This window comes from Xiphophorus maculatus, chromosome 5 (genome assembly GCF_002775205.1).
Source record: "Xiphophorus maculatus strain JP 163 A chromosome 5, X_maculatus-5.0-male, whole genome shotgun sequence".
NCBI lineage: Eukaryota > Metazoa > Chordata > Actinopteri > Cyprinodontiformes > Poeciliidae > Xiphophorus > Xiphophorus maculatus.
In genome coordinates, this window is record NC_036447.1 from 22,958,818 (window position 1) to 22,980,224 (window position 21,407).

At 38.9% G+C, this 21,407-nt stretch overlaps 1 protein-coding gene across 2 annotated transcripts in view; it reads right to left on the reverse strand.

Annotated features, from left to right (window-relative positions):
• Positions 1-255: 255 nt before the first annotated feature.
• The window catches only part of LOC102232041 (CD97 antigen-like), a 38,185-nt gene continuing 17,033 nt past the window's right edge, over positions 256-21,407 (reverse strand). For both annotated transcript variants that reach the window (XM_023333975.1, XM_023333974.1), the window contains exons 2-17: positions 14,160-14,234; positions 13,756-13,902; positions 13,540-13,677; positions 12,391-12,522; positions 11,786-11,829; positions 11,451-11,561; positions 10,004-10,157; positions 9,805-9,924; positions 9,537-9,730; positions 8,561-8,728; positions 7,668-7,862; positions 6,962-7,179; positions 6,386-6,544; positions 4,192-4,360; positions 3,876-3,977; positions 256-3,123 (exon numbers count right to left, since the gene is read on the reverse strand). In XM_023333975.1, coding sequence (XP_023189743.1) covers positions 3,082-3,123; positions 3,876-3,977; positions 4,192-4,360; positions 6,386-6,544; positions 6,962-7,179; positions 7,668-7,862; positions 8,561-8,728; positions 9,537-9,730; positions 9,805-9,924; positions 10,004-10,157; positions 11,451-11,561; positions 11,786-11,829; positions 12,391-12,522; positions 13,540-13,677; positions 13,756-13,900 — 2,091 coding nt within the window. In that variant the 5' untranslated portion in view covers positions 13,901-13,902; positions 14,160-14,234 and the 3' untranslated portion in view covers positions 256-3,081. The remainder of the gene's footprint in view (positions 3,124-3,875; positions 3,978-4,191; positions 4,361-6,385; positions 6,545-6,961; positions 7,180-7,667; positions 7,863-8,560; positions 8,729-9,536; positions 9,731-9,804; positions 9,925-10,003; positions 10,158-11,450; positions 11,562-11,785; positions 11,830-12,390; positions 12,523-13,539; positions 13,678-13,755; positions 13,903-14,159; positions 14,235-21,407) is intronic.

The following is a 21,407-nucleotide window of genomic DNA, read 5'->3' on the forward strand; positions in this document are numbered from 1 at the left end:
AGTCCACATTTCTTTGTTGGAAAGCCGTTTTATTGGTCTAATATGATATTCTAACCTTCACTGATGTCTTTTTACTAGGCGTAAGCAGAACAAAAATCATTATAGTTAATAGAAATAAAGTCCTAAAACACCAGTCTGTGTGCAATTAATCGATTGAATGTTTTTGCTTTATTAAGTAAATGAACTTTTCAATAAGACACAAATCCATTGAATTAGTCTGTAAAGACAGTTTTGATAATGAGCACACAAATCAGATTTCTCCCATGAAGAAAAAGCTTTATTCAGAACTGTGGACAATATCTATTGAAGGAAAAAGTACCAAATGGCGTAAAGTGAACCAAAGTAAAAAAAATAAGCATATTTGTAAATGTAGCTCTACTATATTCTAACAATAAGGAATCTTACATTCATTTTAAAAAGCTGCACATTGCTTTTTTTTTTTTTTTTTTTTTTTTTTTTTAGCATAAATACAAATTTTTGCTTTGTAGGAATAAAAACGGTAAAAAATAATAATAAAAACCATGACAATTACAAACCAAAGAACAGCTGGTAAAACAAAAGGTTAACATTGAAATCTGAACATAAATAGGAAGATAAAACAAAACGCAGCTCTGAAAGCCTCTAATTTATTATGAAAAAGCATTTTCCATGTCTAATTCAACAGATGTGAATGATGGAAAATTTAAATGCATATCTATACATAAAACTATTAAGGTTCTGCAAGTGCGACTGCTTCTATTATTACATAACAATATGAAAACCTATAGTTGTACTGAATATTTCTTTTTACAACAGAAAAGTGCAAAGATACAAAACAAACTCAGGTCTGTACAAATCTTGTGGCTCTCATTTCAGCGATAAAAGCCTCAGTCTTACAGTAACTAACATTTCCTGGACACACACAAGCTCTAAAATAAGAACACAGTAATTAAATGGACATTTATTCAACAAACACTGCATGATGGGGGAAAGCTGCTGCAACCTTATCAGCAGAGTGGGCCTATTTTTGTTAATTAATTGTTAATCCTGTCCCAGATGTGTTTACGTATTTGGCAATTGCAATAATAATAATAATAATAATAATAAAAGAGCAGGAAAGCTCAGTCATAAGCCAAGATGGAGGATTTAACATTAGCCATGAGTGATTACATATCACTCGTTTTGTTTGAAATCAGAGGTTGTGTGTGAGTTTCTGTCCCATTATAAGCAAAATATTTAATTACAGTACATGAAAACAAATACCACAGAAGTACAGCCGGGTAAATAAGTATCAAACACTTCAGCATTTCTCCAGGTGAATATGTTTTTGAATTGGCTATTGCTGCGACATTCACACCGGACGTTGGTAGTAGCCAAACTTAGCCCATAAACAACAAAATTGTAACCAATGTGTCAGAAAGTATGTGTAACACGTATAATGAGACATAGAATAAGGATGAAATGGATTCAAATTAATACACTGCAAAAAGAAGAAGAAAAGTCTAAGATACTAAAGGAACTTGACGAAATCTCAGTGTTTTGAAAGAATTACTGCCCCCTAGTGGCGGTGGTTGATATCGACAGGTTCAGTCCTGATTGACTGAGCAACAATCGATGGGCTGAAAGTGGACTAAGCTTAGAAATTTCAGAGGGCCGTGAAAAAATCTGTAAATATTTGAAAATGTCCAAAAACATAAACGGAAACATACAGACAGTATAATTTTTATTTAATACAAATGAATTTCTTCTTTTCTTAAATTGTGAATTATTTGTGCACTGTTATGTTTAAGAAAACAGTGCCATATATTTAGTTTATATTTAGTTTTTCACTCTGTACTGGAAAAAGTGTATTTTAATCCAAGGTGACGGTAAACATTTGAGGATAACTTGGATTGTTACCAACATCCGGTGTGAATTTCATGACCCCCATCACCATATTAGAAGTATACCGGTACTTTTGCACGTATTCTGTACCTTTTTCCCTACGGTACGCACAAAACAAACAACAAAAACTACTATTTGTACAGGCAACATTTACATAAAATACAGTGCAAACTATCTGCTGACGCGTGTGTATTAACTTCTGTTGTCTGCGTTCTGAAATAAATATGTCTAAATCCATAAAACTCCGTTTTAGTTGCCTTGACGGCAGTACAGCTTATATTATAACTGTGATATGTTCCGGTTGAACTGACGAGTTACTTCTGCTTACTAACGCAGCATCGATGTAACTCAAACAACTCCTGAATAAACATTTTTTAAGGCTCACTTTAAAAAAAAAAAAAAAAAAAACTGGATCATTTTACAGAATAAATCACATCACATACAATTTGTCCTGTTGTGAACGGCAGTAAAAACATGAAAAACTATCAAACCCTTTGACCTATTTTCTTTTTCTCTCTACAGTATATTTTGGTGTCTTGTTCTTCTTTTTTAAATTGAAGTCGGTGTGCATAATTAAATAAGATTTTCTGATTTTTTTTAAATGGTATTTTATATAGACCTTACAGAGTATTTAAACAGAACTGTCAAAAAGACAAATAAACATTTTCTGAAACATTGGGTTTGCTGTAGTAGTCAGCAGGGGGCGCCGTTTAGTCACGAGAAGTAGTTTAAATACATTAAAAATTCATCCTTTTACAAGGCTTGAAACCACAGTAAACACTCGTGAATGAGTCTTTTATTTTGGCTCTAAAATGGTTTTTCATTTCCATGGTGAAACTGAATACAGAATTGAGCAGGTGAGATGGAGGGTTCAGTTTTAACAATTCACAGTCTGATCACCCTTAACTCAAGTCTCAAAAAGGTAAAACGGCAAAAGTCCAAATCCTGGAACCAGCTGATGGTTTAACTCAATGTTTTCTTTTTTTTTTCGGTTTTGTAGCATTTCTGTTTAGTTTTTAAATAAGAGATCGCTCTTGCTGCTCGTCTACAGGTCAACAACGGCAGGTTGAAAGAATAATAATTTAAAAATCACTGAAATGTAGGCCACAGAAGGACATGTTTGTTTTTCTAGGTGATTTGAACCTTGACAGTCTTTGTCCTAACAGTCTGAAGGAGTGATTTTCTGCACATGAGGCGGGGTAAAAATGATGAAGCTCTTCATATTTGGGATTCTCCTGTGATCGGTCCACTCCGGGAACCCTACAGGAAAACAAGTTATATCATGAGGAAAGATTGAACAATGCTCACCAGATTTTAAAATCAACCATTACAACCCAATGGACAGCAGTGCAGGACATAATGTACTGCAAGGCAGAGAGATGGAAGATCACAGTCTTTGATTATAATGAAATATGACACTAATTCCATTTCAAACCTCACCAGATAGGTCCTTATATCCAAATAATAATATTAAGGGTTACCGAAATCGTAATTGTCGACGCTTGGTAACACGACGCACAGTGTTACTCACTAACTGATGTTACATTTTTTCTAAAACAATCAAGACAAGAGTCTTTACCAAATGCAAGTTTCAAAGGCAAAACTTTGGAAGAAGGAAAGAAAGAACATTTCAACATGTTACCGAGACTGTGATAATCAGTATGTTATATCAATAAGATGAAAAATTCTCCTAAAGCCCAATTGTTTCTTTGAAAAATGTAAAATGATGCAATGCTAAAACCAAATATCAACGATAGTTAGGTTATATTATCTTTCTTTTTTATTGGGCAAATTTACTTTCTTTTTTGCTGAGGTTTGATGTCTGGGCTTAGACAAAACATTTGGAACAGTAAATATTTTTGATTACTAATTGGATCTTTAATAGCTGTCTGGTTTTTGTTGTCGATCATAAATTATACCTATGCAGAAACGTAGCTTTTGTTTTAAAATACCTTAAACGGAAGCAGATAAATAGCTTATTAAATACATGTGAGGCAGGAAACGGCACGTACTTGAGACTGACTGCTGGACGGATTGGTGCTGCTGAAGTCTGAGTACCTCTTCTTTTGCGGCGTGCAGACGCAGGAAAGGAACTGGACGTACTCATCTCTCACCTGCAGGGGGCAGCAGAGCCGCGGGGAAATATTCAAATCGCTGTGCGTTGTTCAATCCCACATTTACAGCATTTTTGAAAAGCTTTCTAAAACATTTCTTCTCTTTTTAAAATCGCCGGTCTGGTTGGTGTTTTCTTTTTTGTTTTTATGTTAAACTTATCCTCTTCCTCCCGACACTATTCACTCCCACAAACATCTTCCAGATCCTTTCTACCTGTTTAGACAGCACGCAGTGCATGATGAAGACCAGGGCACCCTGCAGGCTGTTGAGGACGGTGAAGATGTATGCGACCGCCGTCATCCCCTCGCTGAACAAGAAGGCTCCAAACACCCACATCAGTCCCAGTATGCACATCTGAGCGATGGCGGTGACTGTGAAAGCTCTGCGGGACGAAACGACAAATCAGACAGATGGGACTTGGAAGAGAACGCAGACGGAGATTTCTCATTTGTTACTCAGATGTTGCCAGCGTCTGCGAAAAATCCCTGAAGACGAAAATGCCACTACCAAGACTTTTAGCATGTCTTTGGGGAAAACTTTGCATAAGTATCCAAACCTCTACAGTTCTCGCATGCATAGTGTTGTGAAGTGGAAAAAAACAAGAGACTTTTTTTTATTTTATTTGTAGAAACCACCTTTAGCTGCATTTACAAGTGTTTTAGGTATAATTAGGCTCAATCGGACCGCATGGACAGTGTCCTTGAACAGAGTTGTCTTTTTAAGTCTTGACCTCACTCTCTGTTAGATTTACGTTATGGGTCATTGTCATGCTGGAAGATGAACCTTTGTCTCAGTGTAAAATCTGCTGCCTAAACCAAACAGGAACCGACAACTGAATTTAAAAAAAAAGAAAGTTATGAGATAAACCTGGATTTAAGGATCTGGTGAATATATTTGTTGCTTAATAGCTTCAGTTTGTAATTTACTGTGATTTGAAAAGTCGATGCCCCTTGAACCTGTTTGTACTTTTTTTTTTTTTTGCTTTACAACCTTAAACTCAAAAGGAAGATGAAATAAAAAAAAACACATGTATGTTAAATGTCAGAATTTCTATTAAAGTCCAGGATGTGACATCTGATTCTTTTGATTTCAGAACATTTGGTCATTTTAAAACGGTCAGACGAGAGAGTAGCTCTTCCGGCTTTCTTTCAGCAGTGGATTTAATTTTTCTAGTCTTCCAGATTTTTGGAGACCCTAACTAATAGCCGTCCCGTCATCAGATTCTCCTGTGCAAGTTGTGACTCTCTGGACCCGCAACTGTGGCTCTTAAAATACCAAAAAGAAAATGTTTTTGATAAAGAAATTGTTTTAGGATTTTTTTTCCTGGAAATTCTTATGCAAAATCAGAATGTAATACCTACAACAGGTTTTTAAAAGTATCTACTGTAGCTTTAAACTATGCTGCCTATTACCATGTTCACGTAAAAGGCTCATCTCATTCAGCATATTTTCTTTATTTTGCAAAAGGTAATTCACTTTGTTCTAAAAACAGAAATAAATTTTAGTGTCATTTTGTCAACTTTCATAGTTACGTTTATAAAATCGCTTTTTGTGGCTCTACGTCAGTTTTATTTTGTAGCAGCGGGGGCAAAAGTGGCTCTTTGAATGGAAGAGGTTGCAGACCCCTGGTCTAGATGGACAGCCATGTCAGTGTGTATGTGAGTCATATTCTTAAAATTGTTTTCTTTTTTATGATGGCCGGCACAGTGCTCAGTTAGATTACACATAGATTGAGTCTATTTGCTAATTAGTTGATTTTAGAAGGAAATTACTTCCATTGTTTTTCTTATTTTAGGGTTAAGATGTAAAAGGGAGACGCAACACAATTTTAAAAACTTCCTATTTCCTTCATTATTATGGTGTACTTTAAGTTGGGTTGTGAAATGTAAAAGAAAAAAAAAACAACCTAAAAGCAGAAGTCATAATTAAATAAGATTAAGGAAGTGCCGTAATTTCCCCAGGGACAAATTATATCATAGCTATTTTTACAGGCCGTTCTGTAATTTCAGCTTCTTCAAATTGAAAAGGTGCTTCTCGCTACATTCACCAACTCAACCATCTGTTCATTTAGCCACTGACCCCTTTTCGATCCCAATCTCACGCTTTATGGCCGCTTCGTCAAGCAGCTGCTTTTTGTGCAAGAGGATGATTTTTTTTATTAATTTCTCAGACTAACTCCTGATCTATGAGCTTCTGCATCCAAGCAAGGACATTTTCAGACGCCAATGAATTTTACAGTTGAACACTTTTTCTGAGAATGTGAGAAGGAGTAAAAAAAAAAAAAAAACAAAGCTTATCAATGTAGGGAAATGGGACAGAAGTAGGAAAGCTTCTTCCTTTTTTCTGACTCAAATCATTTTCCATTCATTGCAAAGGTGCTCATGTATGAATGTCTGCAGAGACTAACTTTATTTTGTGCAGCTTGGAGAGGTCTGGGTTGAGGGTGGCGAACTTCTGGGCGAGCTTCCACACAGTGACGATGAAGAAAAAGACATTCAGGGCGATGATGAAGCACACGGGACCAAAGAAACTCCAGATCAGGCCGTGCTCCAAGGACAGCCAGCAGCTTTGGTAGCGAGATGAAAGAAGAAGAAGGGAAAAAAAAGCTCACGACACAGAAGCTGATAACAGAAGTGTTTGAATTCCTCTGACGCAAATAGTGTGACGCAAGACATGAATTTCCTGGTTTCACTTTAAACCAGGGGTCTCAAACTCCAGTCCTCGAGGGCCGCTGTCCTGCAACTTTTAGATGTGCCTCTGCTGCACCACCTGAGTAGAATAATTAGGTCATTAAGGCTCTGGAGAACTGATCTACACAAGGAGGAGGTAATTAAGCCATTTCATTCCAGTGTTTTGTACCTGTGGCACATCTAAAAACTGTGGGACAGCGGCCCTCGAGGACTGGAGTTTGAGACCCCTGCTTTAAAGCAATGACTTCTTTTATGTGCAACTTTTTTTTTTTAAAGCGTCGATGTTTACTTACTGGTCTTTAGTGCCGTAGCCCCCTGGTCTGATGATGACGGATATGATAACAATCCCCAGAGGGATTCCGTAACCGGTGAGGTACAAGTAAAGGGGCCGGATGGTGGCGTTAAACACCAGGACCACCATTCTGTAGAGCTGCACCCCTTCTAACAGCATCCAGCTCATTACACCCAAGAAGAAGAAATGGAGCATTGCAGCAACAAACTTGCAGCCGCCCTTGAAGACAAAATAACACGAAAAAGAAAGAATAAGTCTCAAGCTAAATGTTTTGCTGTTCGTGTCTCTGTAAAGGGAAACGAAGCGGGGAAGTATTATGTACTTTAGTGCCATTTTATAGCACAATCACGTCATTATGTTACCTTCAGTTGCCATACAAATGCTATCTATATCAAACATGACTTAAAAGAAATTTGACTTTGCAATTTGATGCCTTGAAATTGGGTCTCTGTCTCTTTAAGAAGCTCCTGCTCTTTCCAACCCTCTGCCTTCAGCACATCATTCTCAATGTGCCGTTTACGTCCGTTCCTGCACCCAGACTGGTTGCCATGGGAGATTCACATATTTCTCAAACACTCAGCAACTCTCCAAGTATGTTTTTGATGAGGGGATAACACTGCAGCATGATATAAAATGCCAAAAAATTGATTTAACATAACAGCCCCCTTAAAGTAATATTGTTTTGAAGTAACACTACTAATCCTTACCTCTGGTCTAGTTCGAGAAATCCCAACCAAGAAGACGAGGTCCGCCATAAAGAGGCAGATGCAGAGGTGCAGGTGGATGGTGGTGCGCGTCCCCTGAATGGACCGGCAGAACTTGAACGTCAGGATGCTCAGCACCAGGCAAACGAGGGAGATAGTCAGGCCGATCTGGGTCAACAGTTGGAGGTGAAAGCTGGGCTGCAAGAGAAGTCAGCTTACAATGAAGCTCCCCTCAGAAATGATGAACACCATGACTCGTATTGAATGAATCTGGTTGTTTACGTCGGACTCTCAATGGATCCTCTCTTGTAAAAATGCTTGAGACCCCATAAAGTTGAAACCATAAACACTTTGAGTGGTGAATATGTCTGGAAAGGCATTATTTATCATCAGTCCATTTGCCAGCATACCACTTTGGTTCAGATTTGTGTTTCAGTGTAGATCTCTGAGTTTTTTAAAAATCATTTTATGTCCTGTTGGTTCCCTTTGTGTTCATTTCTAATTGGTCGCTTCCCTGAGTTCCTCTAGATTCTGCTGGTTAGTTTGAGTCTGATGTGGTTCTAAAGTCAATCGTAACCTTTCCAGTCATTAAAAAACTCTCTTTGAGCCCATTCCTGACACCGGTAGCTCTATTTCTTCAATTAAAAACTTAATCTCAACACGTAACTGTGAGCCTCTCGTCTTCACGTGGCTCAAATTCCTCCGTCAAACATGACAAAACCTTCCCACCAATTTGCTTGCCAATAAAGATTACTATATTACACCAAGTTCAAACATATTTATATTTTACCTACTGCCATGGATATATTTTCTTCACCCAAAAACATTCTGCATGGTTCCCACATTTGAAAAAAAAAAGATGCGCTTTGTCCAGGTAAGTATTATCTGTGACTTACCTTCATGGGATAAAGGGCCATCAGCACAGCAAAGCTGCTCAGATGTTCACACGAACACACAGTGTGTGTGTCGTTGGACAGCTCCTGGGAGCAGCCAGCTGGGGACCAGACTCCTCTCTCATCCCAGTACGCGCAGATGTAGCTCACCTCAGGGGTCTGTTTTATGTCCTAATGTGCAAACCAAAATCAGCAGTTAAATACAGAGGGTGTGGTATATTTATACCTTCATTGGATTTCAGAGAAAGCTCTGAAAGTTGCCTGGTAATGACTTCATGTGGTGTTGTCTTGCAGACTCTCATGATATTAGAAGCTGGATTTAGAGCTACCAGGAATGAGGATCTCTTAGGGTGTTTTCACACCTTATCGTCTGGTACGCATGGTTCAATTGGGGACCAAAGTTGCGAAATTTGTTACATTTTCAGATGGTGCGGTTCACTTTCACACTGTCAAACGATCCAAACCCTTTGAAAGACCTGTTCCCCCCCTCGCCTGTGGTGGCGCTGCAACAAGAACAACTGATGTAAACAACACGAAAACCTCTGAAAAAGTGGAACTTCCTCCTTCACAACATGTAAACAAAAATGAACTGGCATGAGATTTTAGTGGTTGAAGGATTTCTCTTTCGTCTTTTGACAATGTGACATTTCTCCCTCTAGCATGTTTGTTTTGGTTGTATTTACCCAGAATGCCCTGTGCTATTGTCCACTTCCTGCTTTTGTAGCGGTCTCCGGAATGCTTGCATCCACATATGACAGCGGACCGCACCAGAGTACACTTCAATTGGACCAAGAATTGAAGTGAAGTGAATTGAAGGGTTTTTAGGCGAACCAGAGTTCGCTTTTTTGGTTCGCATCGGAGTTTGGTTACGCATTCACACTTCCCCAAAATGAACCAAACTTTCTAGACAAACGAATCGGAGTTCTATTAAGGTGGACCAAAGAAAAAACAAATGTGACGTCAAACAGGTTGGACCTACCTTTAGATGTCTGAAGGTAATGTTGACAGGTCTGTGCAGGTTCTGAGTCGATGGGTTGGAAACCACGACAGAGACGACTTTGGAGAAGACCTGGAAGGAAATGGCGTCTTTTTCTTTTTCTTCCAGGTTCTCAAAAGATCTGTTTACAGACTCCTCCAGGTTCTTGTAGCTCAGCAATGCGGCCAGAGCAAAACCTGTTTGGGACACTCAGGGTTAGTTCATGTTTTTGAAGGTGAGCGTGACCTGTTTATCAGAGTCAAGCGTTCACCAGGATATGGGCCTTCGCCAGCTGCTGTTGTCCAGTCAGTGTTGAGATCAGCGTGTTCACTGGTCAGATGGATTTGTCCGGTTGGGCGGCTAGCTCCTCTTCGAACTGTAATTTTTGCTTCTGTTTTGACAAATATGGCACAATGTTATTGTCACTATTGTAATTACTATAAACCATGAGCTCATGGGTTGAAACATACCCGTTTCTTTGGTCTCCATTTTGGTGTCGTTGGCTTTGAGCTGAGGACCAATCAGTAAAATCGACTTCTCCACAGCAGTGAGCAGCCCACTCACGCCTTTACTGTTTTCCACGTGTGCAGGGGACAGGATGGTGTCCGTCGCTGTCAGAAGTTTCTAACAGAGATGGAGGGCAGAGACATTATTTTAAAACCTGTTCTATTTCCTTTTTAGGTGTTGCGTCACATAAAAATTAGTAGGTGGAGGTTAGATTTTATTTATTTATTATTGGAGAATACATAAAGAAAGAGTTCTGATTTTCAAGACTGATGCAATAAAATACATTAGAGCACATAACAGCAGTGGTGGAATAAAAAAAAAATCAACACACATACAGAACTGTGTCGTCAGCATAAGGACGGAATTGACCTTTGAGAAAGAAGAACTCATTTTATAGTATAGTATATAAACAGGAGCATTGCAAGCCAGCTGGGTCATCTAAGCACACATATTGGTAAAACTTTATTCAACGGGGTGTGCATAAGACTGACATGACGCTGTCATAAACATGAAGGACTCTATGAAAGTCTCTGACTGTTGTCATGAAGTGTCATTCGGTAAATAATGACACTTTCAATGCAAAGTTGCCATCAAATACAGACAAAGCTACAGGTGCATATAATTTTCCAAAGGACAGGATCCTGTGGAAATGCGAAGAAGTGTTTTATAGACATCTAAAATTGTGCTTTGTTAACATATTGCAATTTATTTGTAGTTTTTGAACTCTAGACATCTGTTCTTTTTCATCAAAAACCTTAAATGACAACTTTAATAAGAGTGGAGAATGGCTGGGGATGACAGAGTTTCTTGAAGCTGATTTTTTTTTTTTCAAAGCATAAATACATGTAACTAGTCCAAACACAGAACCCTGTGGGTCACCTTTGGAGATGGTTAGAATGGAAAAATGACCATCCCCAATCATGACATGCCTTACTCTCTCAAGGGGGTCAATTTTTACCATAAACAACTGTTTTTGTTGTTGCTGTTTTAAAATTAAAACCTTAATATGAGAATGTTAAACGTTTCTCTTAAAACGAAGCATTATTGCACAAATGCACATGCACTTGCCTGCACGTCTGCAAAAACATATAAAATTACATTTACAAACAGCCACCCTCCACAGAGTGATAAATTATGTAAAACCCAAGCTGACTTGTTTCTCAAACTCATGCAGTTAATCTGCTTTCATTGAACGTTTGGTTTCCATTTGCGAGTCTTCTGAGGCTCATTTCAACTTGACGATTATTTCCCTCACCGCACTGGTGTTTAGGAATTTTCTGTTTAATGAGCTTCTACTTGCACCAAGAGAAACAAATAGTAAATCAGAAACCCAGCAGCAGCGTGGCGTCAGCAGATCATTTGCATGCAGGTTCAGAACGTATGGGAGTTTGAGTTTTATGTTTTCCTAACCTCGAGCAGCGCATCGCCATCAGCCTTTCCACCAGCAGAATAGCTTGGGTCGGACAGAGCCAAGCAGCTGTTCCTCATCATGGACAACATGTCCGCCAGCCCTTCAAAGGACTGGGAGAAACAGACAAGAGGAATAAAGAGATCAATCGACTCCTTGTTGACTGCAATTTATTTCGGTCAGTTCGTTAACGGAGAAAATTAGCGCGTGTTTTTGCACAAAATTAGAGATTTAATTGTCGGTGTGCTCATTTTTTTCACCTCATTCTCAACATTATGAGGGCTACGGTATAACCACGCTGATAATGTATAATATATCTGCTGTGGAGAAGACGTACCTTCCCCGGATCGCTGTCGGCATGAAAGCTGTCACACTCGAGCTCTGCGAGAAAAGAAAAAGTGAAACATTTACAGCGTTTCTAAAATCAGAATCCTGTCCTGACAACAGACGAGTAAAACTGTGTGAGTAGAAATGAGACGATCTGAGGTAAGATTATCTACTACAGGAAGTGGATGAAGGATTTCAAGAAGCATTTACAATAAATCTGCGGCCGAGTGATAACAGGAAGAAACCCAACATGGACACGGCTTCCTTTTTTAGCGGTCAAGAACTGGTTCTGGCTGTATGTAAGCAAACAGATCTGAAGATGAGAATCTAGGGACTTCTTCAGAAATACATGTACAGATCGCGTCACAGATGTAACACACAAACAAAATAATTACAACAGTAGAATAATATTGAATAAATGTAAGAACAACGTCATAGTATTTTGAGAACAGTCATACAATTACGACAATAAAGTCGTAATATTATGACTTTATTCTTGTGTAATTTCTCAGTGCCACCCTGATACTCTTTGGTACATAGATATGCTTTATAAAGAAGCAATAAAACGCTGACTTGAACATTTTCTACGATTGGTAGAGCAGCGTTTACACTTACTTGAGCATCTGTTTTTTTCCTGGCCGTAGTTGGTGTGTCCTACCTCACATATGCATCGATAACTCCCATTAAGGTTTTCACAGACGCCTTTCTCTCCACAAACGTCTTTGTGTTCCTTGCATTCGTCTAAATCTGTGGAAGAGATTGAAAGAGAGCCGTTCAGTAATGATTTGCAGTTTAGGGCAATTCTGAACCCACAGTATATTGAGCCAGTGGTTATCTTGCTGGCAGCACATTTTTTTAAAAAATTGTTAAATAGAGCACTTAGTGAAAGACTTTGTAATTAAGATGTTTATCCACAGAGTGTTACTGGAAAATTGTGAAGAAGGACTTTTTTTTTATTTCTTTCTGTTTAATCTGGAAAATTATTCATTTATTGCGTGTAATTTCTTTACTTCTTACTCAGCAACAACAGCGTTCCCCAAGAGTTATCACAACAGTTTAACTTTAAAATGTTGGCTTTTCCTCAGCCTGGGAGCATTTTGTTGACAACCAAGACTAGTTGCCATTATTTACAACAAAAAAAAAATCCTTTTGTTGAGGAATGTGTTTTTCTTTTTGCTTTTTTTTTTAATTCCTCCTTCCTTCCTACATCTAGTATCAATTAAATCCACCGGCGCCCTCCAGGGTTTTTGTTATTGCAACCTTACTTGGTCTGCTCTCGTGTGCTAATAGTTTTTAGAGGTATTTTGTTCTGTGTACCAAAGACGACTGAGCCTCTTAATTTTCATAAATCTTCTCAGCGAATGTTATTGTTACTTACTCCTCGTTTCGGCGTTCATCAAGTGGGGTTTCTGTTGAATAAACCGAGTGACGTGATGTCTGAGCGCCTCTTAAGCGTAAAGTGTTTGTGTATGTAGGGACTGGAAGCTCTGCTATCATTTCATAATGAGTTGATAACAGAAGGGAGGGGAGGAGGGAACGAGCGGACCTGCAGTTGCGGATGACTGCTCTGTGTTCTGGTTGGTGGAAGGAAAAAGTCAATAGAAGAGAAGAAAAGTCTGGAAAGGCAAAACTTATTTTTCTTTTTCGGTTTTTCCGCACTTCACTAGAACTGAAAAGCTCTTGCATCATATATATATTTTTTTTCCAGATTGTGTAAGAACACCTATCAACCAGAACTGAAAGAAGAGAGAAAATAACACTCACCTCTGCAGTGTGCAGTCTTGTTGCTGGCGTCTGCGCTAACGTAGCCGGCGTTACAGACGCATTTATAGTGCCCAATAACATTATTGCATGTGCCATGAGGACCACAGGTTGTATTATTGTCCAGGCATTCATTAATATCTGACGGAAGAGAAAATGCAAACACAGTTAAGAGCAATTTCTCAGATCCAGTTTCAGCACAGTCGGTACCATACTTACCAGAGCACTGTCCCTTATCAACAGTAAAGTTGGGATTCCCTTTTACATTGTGGAAACCAGCAGAGCATTCACAGTAGTAGCTTCCATTGGTATTAATGCACTTTGTGTGGTTCCCACAGAAGTCAGGGTCATTACACTCATTCATATCTGCAATTTTGAGACATGTTGTTTGAGACGTATAGAAGCAGGGAGCATGTCAACACAAACATTTCTGCTTCCAGATATCAGCACTCTAAATGAGGCTGCTGTTCCAGGATGACTTAAGGATTGAAAAAAACAAACTTTTTACTCCGCAAAGCAACACTTTGCCACCGTACCTCCATTTCTGAATGACTCTTCTTGCCTTAATCATTGAGTCACAGAAAACAGAAGAACACAGACAAAGTGGTCTGTGAGAACTGTACCTTCGCATATGCCGTCATTGCTTTGGAAGCCATTGGGGCACCCAAACACGGGTCTCTGCAGTGCACACACAAACCCTGTGGAGACAAAGAGACAGAATATTACTTTATATGTGAGATTTTTTATTATTACCTCACACCTTTTGAGGGTACGCGTGAAAACAGAAAGCTTGAGCCGTTTATAAAGCATTTAATGCTGGGAAGCAATAAAGCCATTAAAATGTATTGCTGATTTAATCACTGAAACGTTTTTGCTGTCCTGGAACTTTTCTTACAGTAGAAATGTCCCTAAATTTCTCTACAGCTGAATGCAGAACTGCCACCGGACTTTTATTTTTTTTATTTTATGCGCTGACCGTTACAGTAAGGGACATATTTTAGAAAGCAAAAGTGTTGCATAGAAAATTAGATTAAAACTTCAGCTTCCTGTAGGCTGAAATAACAAACTTTTTCTTATATCCTGTTCTCTTTCACTCAGAAAGTTCAGCTCTAAAAGGCACGATGGCCAGTAGAGACCCTCCCTGCAGCAGATAACTCTGTTGGCGTCACCAGTTTGATGAAGCAAACATCTTGTTTCCCTTCTAACTGCCAGCACACTTTTTCAATGCTGAAACTAGTCCAATTAAAAAGAAAAAACACACAAAATGTCACAGCAGTTTATGTGAAGGCTTGTAAGCCTGTAAACTCTTGCAAACTAGTAAAAGCTTATTTATCAGGAAGTCCATTGCTGTTTGTGGCTTGATTATCTTATCCTTTTAAACACTTTATAAAGGAGAAGAATTCAAGATAGAAATATAAGTTGCTAAAGAAACTTTAACTCTGTTCCAGTAAGAGTCACTGCTGTCTTACTCTTCTTCCATAGGTCAGTTTCTTTGGCTGGATGCGGCGTTTTCAGTGGATTTATGGAAAGGTTATTCTCACATCCTGCGACCTACCACAGTCTTTAATGTAAATCCTTCTAAATGCTTGTAAAAATGCATAAACCTCAGACCGGAGATGTTTCCACATCGCACAAGTCTGCTTAGGAGGTTGAGAAGCTAAATGTTTTATGATGTTTCATTAAAGACGTAATGATAGTTACGCATCTCTAGCAGATGATATATTTACATCAATTGTCTGAGCTTTTTATGGTTAGCACATTTTCTTTTGTTTACTTATCTTCCAAATGATGGATATGAGCTAGAAGAAAACTTATTAGTTTTTAAACTAAAACATCTGTCTTACTCCTTCATTTAAAAAGAATGAGTCAGATCCATGTTTACCCCCAATATAACAGTCAGCGGACATTTAAATCTGAATTATGTGACACACTGACTGACCTTTAGAGCAAGTTTTTTAATACAGAGTGTCCTCTGTCCTTGAATAATTGTCAAGGAGCTTGACACAAATAGTTTTTATGTGCATACAGTTTTGAATCAAATAAATTATGCATTTTATGAATTGAAACAAAAAAAAAACTAAGCAGAATTACGTGCAGGTTACTGGTGGGTTAATGCAGATGTAAAAAATAAAGAGTAAATGTTGAAAAACAAAAAAAAAGGAGGAGGATTTGTGGTTATAAATGTTGGTTAATTTAGGAATTGATAAAAATTTGAAAACGTTAGAAGTCTCCTACATTTTCATTTAGCAAAGCTGTAAGATAAGAAACAAAAACGTGCTGTTTCCTCGTCAGGTCAAAATTAAAAAGAAGCACAGTGTGTGCTCTCAGACAGCGAATCACAGCCTAGCCGTGAACTGATAGAACCGATAAACTGATTAAATCCATGATTTCTGCGACGCTGGTTTTTAACTTACGCCGGGGTCTGACAGCAAAGGTTTAAGCTGAATAGAGCCTACAGAAACTGCAGATTTTCTAGCCAAACGTCTCGCATAATAAATTCTCTCAACATGCATGCTGGGAAAGAGGAACTGATGAAACATCAGGAGTTGTTACAATGATAGAGTAAGAAATGGGGTGAGAGAGAGTGAGAAAGAAATGCTGAGGGACGAACACAAACAGAGCAAACTGGTGGAAACCGTCTCAAACATTATATTTCTGTCACACAATGTCACGACAGACTTGAGTAAATGATGAAGTTTTGTCTTTAATTTACCAGGAGAGCAGCAATTGTGGGTTATATCTGACCATGTCTGAAGATTATTAGTAGAGTAAAAAGTCATTGGAGTCCTGATTACAAGAAAAGCAGGCAGAAGAATCAATATATAAGTTTTATAGAACATGTCTGGTAACATGAAGTTGGCTAAAAGATCTCAGAAGGCAATTTATCGTGTCAAAAAAAGTTTTAAAAAATCAGTCTGGAGAGGGTGAAGAAGTCATTTTGATGCTTTCGGACTCCAACAAGTCACAGCGAGAGAAATAATCTGCAAATGGAGGAAACATGCAGCAGTGATGAACCTTCCCAGGAGTTGTGAAAAGAGCAGATCCATGACTCACCCAGGAGGTTAGGACAGAGCATCAACGGCTCTGCAGACCTCACTTGCCTCATAGTTATTGGAAATGTTAAAGGCTCAACAATGAGAAAGAACGAGAGACTGGTTCAAAACGGTCTCCACAGGAAAGTCCAGAGCTGAAAATCATTGTTGATCATAAGTAACGCCATGAGGAGAAAACTGTCCTAAAGGTAAACATGGCAGTAAAAACAACAATGATACTGTTGCTAGGACACAAGAGAAGCTGCAGTCGTAGGCGTACGACCCACAACAATAAGGAGTTTTGATAGATGCTTGGCAACCGAGACGCTAACGTCAAATCCAATAGCCATTCTGTAGACGTGCAGCAAAGAAAATAATTTCCTCATGTTGCTATGTTTTCAGCGACTTGATTTACAATTCTTTGAGAAGACATTGGTTGTGAATTGGCACTCAATAAGTAAAACTGCATTGAATTGAAACAGAGCATTGGAACATGAGGTTTTTCATGCTGTAGCCAAGAAGGCCAGCTGCTTCACTGACAGACTGCGGCATCCCAGTCGCACAAAGGAGCGTTACTGCAGATCCTTCCTCCCAGCAGCCGCAACAAACTCAATCATTTGTGTTTACAACTCTGCTGTTGTTTGCAGTTTTTCGATTTCTTGAAAGCAGCATAAATATACATGTTATTGTAATTACTCTGGCTATCATTTTCTGACACTAAGACTTGCTTGGCGACCTGAAACACCCAGCACCTGTTGCAAGATCCAAACTTTTTCAGAATGCGATTAAATTCATTGTTTTCGTCTGCCTTTGAAACCTGCAAACAGGAAGACGTTTCGCTTAAAATAAGCTTCCCTCCCACCTTTAATTGGCGCTGCCAAAAAAAGAGAGAGAGAAAGAGAGAGAGAGGAACTTAGTAAAATCTAGAAGAGAAACTGAAAAAAAAGCCACAGATCAGCTTGACCTTGAACCACATAAAAACCCCAGGCTGACTTATCATCAGTCCTCAAGGAAATGAAAACCATGCCATGTGTACAGAAATGCACAAACACAATGATTCTTGCTTTCAACTCATTTCATTCCAATAAAGATAGAACTCGAGATTATTTCAAGCTGTAGAAGAAAACATCTAGTATGTTACACTAAATGTACTGGACTGGGACTGTGGAGCAGACTGGAAAATTGGTCACCACACAGTTTTTGACAAAAGTGCCAGCAATGGGAACGAACCGCATTTTATGACCTTCAACCTCGCCCCATCTTCATCTGATGTTAATAATTAACCAGTCCTGGAAATGAATGCACATTTACATAAACAGCAAAAAAATAAACTTGACTTTTTTTCTCCTCCGTGTTTATAGACAAACGTCAGCCGTGACACACCGAACAGCGAACCGCCCCTCGAAACAGACCAACGCCGGTCACATTTCCATGACTCGGGAGTGAATGAAACTGCTTAAAGACGGAGCTCCGGCTCACATTCCAAGGTCCTTTCGCTGCGTTTCCCTCCTTTTGTTCACAATGAGCCTTCTGTTGCAGTGTGACAGCGCTGGGATCCCGTAATGTCAGCCAGAGGCGGACCAGACAGCGTTTCACTGAGCCAGAGTGAGAAAAATTGTGTCTGGGCTTGATTATGTGGTGAAATGGTCTGCAGATGGGAACAAGGGCAGAATGTGTTCAGAGCTCGGATGCCAATTTAATTTCTTTGGGGTTTTTGTTTTTATGATTTTATTCCCAGTATTTCCCATAACGTATCGCAGGGGTACAATCATTGCATCTTTAGATCTAAGCTGTAGGATTCTGGTGTTTTTGGCTGAAAAAAAAAATTTGTAAACATCGTCTATTAGTTATTATTTCATGCATTACACTGTTTATTGTACCTTATTTACTCATACAAGCTTGTCTTACAGCTGTAACATTTTCACAGCCTTCAATAAATAATTATAAATGCTAACTATGCATATAAATATCTGCCGTTGAGGCTTGTGTACAAATATTGCAGAGGCAATAGAGGTAGAGGTATGTGGTCTAACTGTGGCTTGCTTTATGTAGTGTATAATTTATGACCTACCTCGGACGTGTTTACTGTTGTGTTTCTTTTTACGTATTATGTTGTCAGCTCACATTTTGCTGATAATCTCTCAAACTCTTTAGCTCAAGAAGAGGAGGAGTAAAGAATGTGCCTTTTTATCGTCTTCAGCATCTGGAAGATGCACGGATAAAAGTCATGCATTTTGGTCCCTTTTCCGCTTAGCTGACTCGTAAAAAACAAAAACATTCAATATGGCTTCCCGCTACAAGTCCAAAAGATGTTAAACCGAGGTCCTTCGGGTGTCAGGTTTCTTCATATCTCTGCACAACTCGGTTCTGAAATTGAAAGTCTAAATGTATTTAAAAGCCTTGATACCTGATTTGGCTTTTTTTTCTTACCATCATCATTCATCAGTTTCATGATGACATTTGGTGCTCTGATGATGTTGCATAAAACCATGTGAGGTGGATCCCATGACATCCTTTATCATGGGATCCACCTCAACCCTTTGAGTTTTATGATCTCCTTGGTCTAATGTGTACAAAAACCTGACCTGAACCTTCAAAGACACATAAAGGCAATTACAAAGCCGGCCTTCCATCACCTGAAGAACATTTACGGGATTAAAGGGGCTGACGTGCCAGCAAGCTGAAACACTGAGTTCATTTACATCACAGCTGTAATCCCACTTGTTAAAAGCTGCTTTTGATTCTTAGTATCTGGAACTTCAATCAACATATTTGATGTATATTCGATTTTGAAGGTGGCATTTGACAAAATTTAATGTTGTTTTTTTTTCCAGGTGTAAAGCACTTTGAATTGCCTCGTTGCTGAAATGAGCGACACAAACCTGACTTGACTTTGATTGTAGTGTGTGAAAACTTTACAGCGTTCTCCAGCATTTAGGAAAAAAATTCCATCCGGAATTCAAAGTACTATTAAAATCATTTACTCCATTATATGGTGAAGGTGGAAATTTTGCAAATGGTGGTCATAAAGACAGCTTTGTGACTTCTATGCCTTGCATCTTCAACGTTTTGTCTTGTAACTTTATATCCGCATTGAGCACGAACAAAGCCTCCCCCTGTGTTCACTGTTACTCCAAAGCAAACACGGGGGCTTGTCTCATTTAACCTGGGAAGTGAGGCATGCCGGACGCTTGACAACCATTCCAAGAGAAAATGATCTTTTCAAGGCTGAGACGAAGCTGCCGAGATGAAAGAAGGTGGGACGTTTCTGAAGACATTTCAAAAGAGGCCGATTGTGCCTCAATCGTCCGTGTCATCGTAATAAGTCATGTGGTGCCTCGGTGGAAATTGAGCACAAAGATATATTTGGCCCTACATTCATGGGTGTCATGCGTGTATGAATAAGTGTCGGCAGACCTCACCAAGACCTGATCCGTGCAGCACAGATGCGCAAACCACTCTTGACGGGGAAGATCTCAGTTGGAATGAAAGCGGACTAAGATAACGCTGGGTGATTCACGAACATGAGTCAGCATGCTATGGCTACCGAGTCTCTGGAAAACAGACTCCTGACAGAAAACACAGCTGCCTGAAATCAGCGTTTCTCTCAAAACATTTTGTCAGGCTTAGTCTGAGATTCATCTGACTAAGAAACATCAATCACGGCAAAAAGAAAAGCTCGTATATTTTCAAAAGTTTGGATATCGTCGCTTGTGCTGAAGAAGTCGAATCCATTGCATTGAGATCAGACACGAAGGTGAAACGGCGACTTCTTTTAAATTCGGTTTATTTATACAATACAAGTTAACTATAAGCCAACCCAGTGGGATAAAGAGATACAATGATGAACTATCCAACTGGTCTTCCTCGGTGGTTTTTAAATTGTGCAGTGACAAAATATTTTCACACGACAAAATGTACAAACGTATGAAACAAATCATCACGTGGAAGAGTGATGTCATTTCAATCTCCTGACAGTTTCAATGCTGTCAGCAGGCAGACACAAACCACAATGAACATTTCACACAGAGTCCAGTAACAAGCAGCTCCAAAAAGTTTCTGTTCTCTCTATTTTCTGAATTAAGCCTCCACAGGAAATAGCTGACCCCACAGCTACTTAAGACGGCCTTGTGCCGCGATTAGCTTCTGATTTGTTTCACCAGCAGTAAAAACAAAGAAAACGGGACTCGTATTGTGACTTTACGAGATGAAAACACCTACAAAAACATATGAAGGTGTATGCATTCACTGCCTGTCCTTTTTAGCTGCTTGTGGTAAATCAGATTCACAATTTGTCATATTTCGTAGGTCAGCGACTTCAGACGAGGATCAGGATTGTAACGAATTGGTAATATAAAGTTTTCATCAAATATTTCAAGATTGGATTAAATTCTACCTGAGATTCAGCATTTTTATAGCAATTTATCTCTAAAATTAGAAATAAACGTATTATTTCACATGTGTATGAACTGGTTGGCTTACTCATAAAAGATGCAAGTGGAAATGAAAGGAGTGGCGCTGCATTGGGTGAATAGGTGCACAAAATGGTGACGGGATGAACTGACTGGAGCCAAATGACTAAGGCATCCAGGGAGACCTTTGTCCATTTTGTCTTCAGTCCAGCTAAATAAAACTTGATTAGGGCAGCAAATGTTACATAATCTGATGGAAACACAATGACTGCTTATAATTTTTTAATAAATATCTACTAAAAAAAAATGTGTCGTTGTGTTTAAGGAACCATCATTTATGTTTCTAAATTTAGCAATTTTCCCAATAACGTGGGTGGATAAAGTTTCTTCTATGGGATGTTGATATTTGTATTTAAAAAATCCTTAC